We start from the raw sequence: 6,784 nt of genomic DNA on the forward strand, positions 1-6,784 counted from the left end.
CACATGGTTACATTTTACATATTTTATTTAAGTGATATTTAACTGCACTCACCTTTATCAGCCAGATTTTTTTGATTATTCCCAAGCAATAAAATCTTACTGATATGTGAGTAAATAATTTCAAATTAATTCTTTGTACAGAACCTCTCAGCTCTGAAGCTGAAGTCTGTGATACCCAAGTAATAAAATCTTACTGACGTGTGAGTAAATAATTTCAAATTAATTCTTTGTATAGAACTTCTTAGCTTTGAAGCTGAAATCTGTGATTTAAGTAATAAACAGAAAAGTTACAGTCTGCTTTGGTTTCAGAAACCGTTTTCCAGGGAAATAACATACTACTTTTTTAGACTCTTTTATCTTCTGTGTTCTCTAGTTGTTTCAAGATTATTACCAAAAAATAACTAAGATCCTCAACCAGCACCTGCTCTCATGGAGCATTTTTTCCCTGAAGAAAAAATATTTAGCCAAGCTTGGATTGGTACTGACAGGGCGCATTCAGCTTTTCTTTTTGTTTCCCTTGTGCAGGAGCTGGAGTGTGCATTGCCAGGCCTCTCAGAGTGGCAGGGGAAGGCAGGATGCTCAGCTAATAACTATGCACAGAATGTGGCTTTGAAATGCCAGGAAGCAGTGGTGAGATTCCAGCCAAGGTAAGACTTGGGATAACACAGCACGGTTCACTTCTGATGAACTGTAGGAAAGGCTAATTCATCTGCTGCCTACTGCATAAAATATTCAGACTCCTGGCTCTTGTTGGCAGTGTATTCTATATTTATACATCTAGGACTGTTTGGAGAAAGTGAAAGGGATAAAGATAAGAATGCAAATTTCATCATTCTTAAGCCCCTTACAGCCGAAGCAGAAAGAACATCCTTAGTTTAGAAGCTTCAGTTCCTCTGTGCCAAGTTTCAGAAATACTTCTCCTCTTCTTTCCTTTCCCCCCCAGTGCTGAATTGCCTCTCTTTCTCAGAACTGCATTCTCTGAGCAATGGGAATGGGACCCTTCACACCTTATTATAGCAAGGATACTCATTTATGTACGCTTTAGGCTGTGGGTGCTGTGGCAGCTGTGCTTGTTCTGGTGCTGGAAGGGCACTGTGTGCTCAGGTCTGGCATTGACCACGTCCTGATGGCAGGTAACTCAGCTGTGATGAAGTAACTCAGCTCTGGTAAGTATTGGAAGTCACAGCTTCTACTTCCATCTATCATGGCCTTGCAAATGGCTAAAAATGGGGTTTCAACTCACCCAACTGACCAGTGAAGGTGTGTCCTAAGGATAAGATTTAGTCCTTACTAAATCTAGGGGCACAAATTTCCCATGTTCAAGTGCTGGTTTTGCTCTGCTTTTCTGTGCACAGAGTTTTTGTCAGGTGAGCCAGGTCTCTGCTCTTGTCTTCATGTGCCTTGGTGCCCTGTGGCAGAGTTTCTGGCTCCCTTTGGAGGGTCTGAAGCAGCAGCAGCAGCAGTCCATCCCAGGGATGCTCAGTAGCTCAGGGCACAGCTGGCTGACAGCTAGAGCTCACTGGCTCAAGGTTTGTTTGCAGTCAGGAGTGGAACAGCAGTGACAGCTGCCATCCAATGGCACTTTGATGCTTTAGAGGACATCGACTGGTTGCTTTCTCCACAGCTTTTAGGAGGCAACGTTGTAAATGGTCTTAATTTGTGCACTCAAAGGAAGGTTAAGCAGAATGAAAAAGCATTTAATTAGCTTTGACAACAAAGTGCTTTTGCCCTCCAATGCCTGTATGTGCAATTGAAACACTGCATCTCAGGAAGCACTTTTAATTAGAAAGCCTGCCTTCCCTTCTTCTGACATTCCTTATGAGAGGAAAGAATCCCATGGACTAGTAAAGAGGAGCTTCCTGAGGGTGGTATCAGACCTACCCAGTGGCTCTGCTGGTGGGATGTTTGTGTTTGGGTAGGTAATAAATAACTGGTTAATTTTGAAAGGAACATGACGAGAGACACAGGGACTTTAAAGACAGAAGCCAGAGTGGAGTGTGCATGAATAAAACAGCAAACACAGGCAAAGTTCCCCTGCCCACTTCAACTGTTTGGCCTTTTTAGTCTGCCTGGTATTAAACCACTTTTCACTATGCTGTTTATTCTTGTTTAACACCATGATAGCTCCTTAGAAAGCCTGCTATCCAAAAGGGCTAAATCTGTAAAAGAAAGATGCCTGGATTTACCATTCTAAGTGCTGTGCAAGCACAGTGATCAAATCTCAATTCTGGCCATGTTTCAATTTGATTACATTATGAAAATGAAAAAAAAAAGCTGATGACTTTACTGTCAAATAAGGAACTTCAAACATAAACAAGCATTGACATGTGGTCTCTGTATGTGTGGCCTCACACATACACTTGATTTATTTTAACTGTCCTTGAACTGACACTCCCACCACCCAGCTGTACCAGGGCACTTCTACTCACCTATGCTGGAGTTTCCAGCTTCAGTTTGAGGATTTCTGTGTCTGGTGACCCTTCCTGAGCTCCCTGCGCTGCCTTGGCAGGGCCACAGCAGGTGACAGTCCATGTGTCAGCTCACAGGGCTCTGGTGGCTGCACTAGGCTCACAGCACTGACTCCAGCACAGGCTGGGACACTGCTGCCAGGGCATGATGTCCTGCCTTGCTTTCTGCCTTCTCTGCTGTGGGACACACAAAGTTAAGCATTCAGTGTTGGCAGCAGGCAGCAATCATAGCTAGATTTGGGCAGAACACATCTGTCAGCATCACAAACCCCAAGTTTCACTGTGTTCCACTGGTTTTGCTGGGCTGCTGGTAAAATTAGCAATGCTTTGGGACACGACACCTGCCTGTGTCCTTAAGTCAGACTAGAAGCTCTCTGGTGTTTGAGAGGAGAAGGACACACTGCTGCAGGGGTGTCCCTATACACCTCTCTTCATATATCAGATGTGTAGGGGGAGGACAGGAGAAGAAGCATTTATTTCTGTCTCAAATAAAGGATCAAGGTTGATTGTTTCTAGCGCATCCTGCTGTTACTTCTGCTTTAACTTAGTTGCTGCAGGGGGCTATAGCTCTGCTTTAGTCTCATTTGGGGATTAAAGGTCTAAATACCTCTGAACTCTACAGAGGTTTTTAAGAAACCTGGCAGCTGAAAACCAGTTCATTTTAACTTGTCTAAATATGGATTAAAGACTGCTGAAATATGAAAAACTTTTCAGTACAGTTCCTGTTAAGCAGAATAATCTAAGTTTAGGATATTCTAACAAGGGATTCTCATAAACAGATGTGTGACAGAGAAGAACAAGCCAGGCCATGTAAGAGCAACAATCCACAGAATTGGCTTAGAAGTGTGTATTGTTTCTTTGAGGGGGTAATTTCAATTTATGATAATCACCAAAACAATAAAGGAAAGTTTTGTGGGATTTGAGGGAAATGGAAGACTAGACTTGAAGAGATTTGCAACCAGAAGAATAAGGGAATAGTGTCTTGTTTTTGGCTAAGCTGTACCTGACCTGTGAAGCAAGGGTTTCAGCCTCAAGAGGTTTTTATCGTGTATGATTTATGAAAACCAGCATCCATTTAGTAGATGAAGTGCCATCTGCATGGAAGGGAACCTTTGCACCTTTTTTCCAGAACATGAATTTCTAATACTATTGCCAGTGATTACATTGAATACTGCTCTGGTCATTGTGTGTAGCTGGGTTTGGATATGAGTGCAATATAATCTGCACCTTGATAGAAGGCAGATAAAAGTTATAAACAGGTCCTGGGAACAAAGAAAGGAATTGCCTTTTTTTTTAACAGAGACTAGAAAAGCCAGTATGGAACAATACACATGATTACAACAGCTGCTTCTGCCAATTGCCTTCTCAAAGACAATCAGCAAAACTGGAGTGGGCTGCAGGATGTGTGCAGGTACCTGAGCAGAGTCTGGTGCTTTCCTCAGGTGCCTGCTACAGAGAGAGGAGGCTGAAACCAAGCGCCCCTGCGCAGCGGGAAGGTCAATGCCTCAGTGAAGGCTGCATATCAAGTCAGTGTGGAATTCAGAACTACAGTTTGGGGTGAAGTTTTCTGCCAAAGAAAAATTCCTGAAAGTTCTTCCTCTTCACCATTCCCCAGATAAACTGGGAATGAAATGGTTTCATTTATCAGGATTTATCTGGTCCCAGGGCTGGTCCCTATTCCACGATTCTGTAACTCTATTTTTGGCAGAGGCTGTAGGGTGGCTGTTGGTGTCAGAGCTGTGATTGTTCTGCAGTAGAAGTGGAAATGCTGGTAGCCCAGGGCTGCTCTGAGTCTTGGGGTCAGCCAGAGCCTCTTGAGGTTTCTGTGCTTCCCTGAGGGGAGGCCAAGCTCTAGCAAGGCTTTCAGTATTTAAGTTTGCAAGGTGAGTATATTTTGAGAGGCAGCTCTGGTGGGAACTCCTGAGGTTTCCAGGGTTTCTGCTGAACAGCTACAACACAGAGATGAGAGGGAGGCAGCAGGGAAGCTGCAGAAGTCCTGATGTCCCCATGCAGACCTGCATGGCTGAGGCAGAACCTGAGAGGCTTCATTTCCTCACCTGCACAGGCAGCCAGGTGAGCAAGGAGAAAGTTGGGAAATGATTGACTGGTTCCTAAGAAAAATTTCTTCAGAGATGGTGGTGTTGAAACACTGGTGTTTATGGTTCCAGTGATACTTCTTGTACCAAGGCAGGGAAAACTCTCTGAGCAAGCTTTTGGGTTACAGTGCAATTAAGGAAAAAGAAGCAAAAGGGGGGATGAGGAGAGGATAGAGGAGGAAGAAGATAAGAGCAGCTCTTGCTGCAGGCCCAGTAAGGACCACACCTGCTGAGTATGAGAGCTGCTCGTGGTAAGAATAACAAGTCCTGGCTGGGACTCATGAGACAGGCACTGCTACACTGGCCCTCTGCCTGACCTCCCATTCCAGCACTCAGAGACTGCCCTTGGGCCCTTCAAGGTGGATTTCTCTTTCATTGCAGGTGTGCACTTTATGGTCACCCCAAAGCTTGTTGCAGTTCTGCATTACTTTTTAAGGAGTCATAGGTGTGCTTTTGAAGCATCCACCTGCAGCAGTTTGGATTTCATAATGCTTTTTGCCATTTGGAAAGGTCTCAGAAAGGAGCCTTCTGTTTTCTGGGTGCTGAGGTGTGCTGGTGGTGTGCTCTGCTGTAACTCTGGACAGGCTGAATCAGTGCCCTGCCAGGGAGCTGAGACTGCCACTGCTGAGCTGTCAGCCACCCAGGCCACCCTCACTGGCTCCTGACTGGACACAGGGGAGGAGTGTTGGGCCAGGATAGACTGCAGGTGACCCTGGAAAAGGAGTTTCATCCCACAAAATACTGTGAGGTTGAGGAGCAGGACTCACCCTGGCATTACCCATGCCAAGACACCACACATGTGGTGTTGTGGTGCATAAACAAATAAACAGCTTGGGGATGGGGTTTGTGTCACCAGAGCTGGGCTGGAGTGACATTTGCAAGTTACAAAATGTAATGCTCCTTTCTGGGTTTCACAGAGGAAATGTGGTGGGGATTTGCTGAGGTACATCTTCCCCACCTTTTAAAACTATGTGGTTTTATTTGAATTTTATGCAAGTTTAAAAGTGATGTTGCGCATAATTCAAAAATTCACATGTCCTGGTCTGTATTTTAAACAGCTCAGTGCTCATGCAAATTTATTTCCCCCTTGAAGTCTAGTAGGAGCTCTGTTATGATAATTAGAATTTAGGTGTTTTTTTTTTTTTTTTTTTTTCTTATAGCCACAAGCCTCAAATGTACATGTTACTTATTGCATCTTTGCCATCTCTGGCATGGAGAAAAGGATAATTCTGCCAAAGCCAGTCTATAAAGGAGGGTGAGAGACATTTAGTTGAGTAGTAGCCACAGAGAGAATTTAATTTTCATTATTTTACAGGATGTAAATTATACAAAATATGTGTGCCTGCAATTATTCAAAATTTCAGCTAAGGCCTGAAATAATTTTAAGGTACTCAGCACAGATGGAAAATGAGGGCTTGTTCCTGCTGCTTTTGAAGTTAATGGATATTTTGTGATTGACTTTTAATGAGAGTAGAATCCAAACCATAGTTATTAAATTGTAAGCCCTGTGTTGCCTGGTGACAATCAGAAAACCTGCATTTGCCTAGCAGAGTAATTAATCTTGGAGAAAATTAAAAAGCGCAGCCCAAAACTTTCTGTGTAGAGTAAGATCAGCTCAGCACACATGAGATTGAAAATGTAAATGCTCATCACACAGAAATCGTTACTCATCTTAATGATCTCAGTATCTCCAGAATCCAAATAATGCATAAATAGGAGCATCTTACTCCAGTATTTCTAGTGTAAAAGGGAACAGTAAAATGAAAGATTAAAGGCATCCTAAAACAGCTGGCAAGAACATCAGCCTGAATGAGAGGTGGTACCTCATGGCTGCTATAAACCTTCAGCCCCCAGAGTGCAAGGCTCGTGAGTGATACAGCTGTGAATGACGTAGAACTTTGCACAGTTCCTGTACAAAGTGCTGCTAGCATTTACTGTTTGTTTTTGTCTTTTTGAAAAAAATTGTTTTGTTTTTATATTAAGGAGAGTTCCCATTTGCTCTGTTATGCACCCTGAAAGGTGTTATTGAAACAAATACCAGAAATGTGCAAGTCTGACACGTGTTGTTTTCATCCTTTCCCTCATGTCTAGCTCTAGTTCAATGCAATAAATCACCTTAAATATTTTTTCTTCATTAGTGAATTAGTTCTTCAGCTGTCTGTAGCCTTGCAGCTGCCTCCTTACGTGTTATTAAACCAAACTATAAATATTTCACTCTTT

At 43.2% G+C, this 6,784-nt stretch overlaps 1 protein-coding gene across 4 annotated transcripts in view; it reads left to right on the forward strand.

Annotated features, from left to right (window-relative positions):
- The window catches only part of FAM13C (family with sequence similarity 13 member C), a 116,737-nt gene that overhangs the window by 80,221 nt on the left and 29,732 nt on the right, over positions 1–6,784 (forward strand). For all 4 annotated transcript variants that reach the window (XM_005425558.2, XM_005425560.2, XM_005425557.2 and 1 more), the window contains exon 10: positions 526–647. In XM_005425558.2, the coding sequence (XP_005425615.1) occupies positions 526–647 (122 nt within the window). The remainder of the gene's footprint in view (positions 1–525; positions 648–6,784) is intronic.

The sequence above is a fragment of the Geospiza fortis genome, unplaced genomic scaffold (assembly GCF_000277835.1).
Source record: "Geospiza fortis unplaced genomic scaffold, GeoFor_1.0 scaffold92, whole genome shotgun sequence".
Classification (NCBI taxonomy): domain Eukaryota; kingdom Metazoa; phylum Chordata; class Aves; order Passeriformes; family Thraupidae; genus Geospiza; species Geospiza fortis.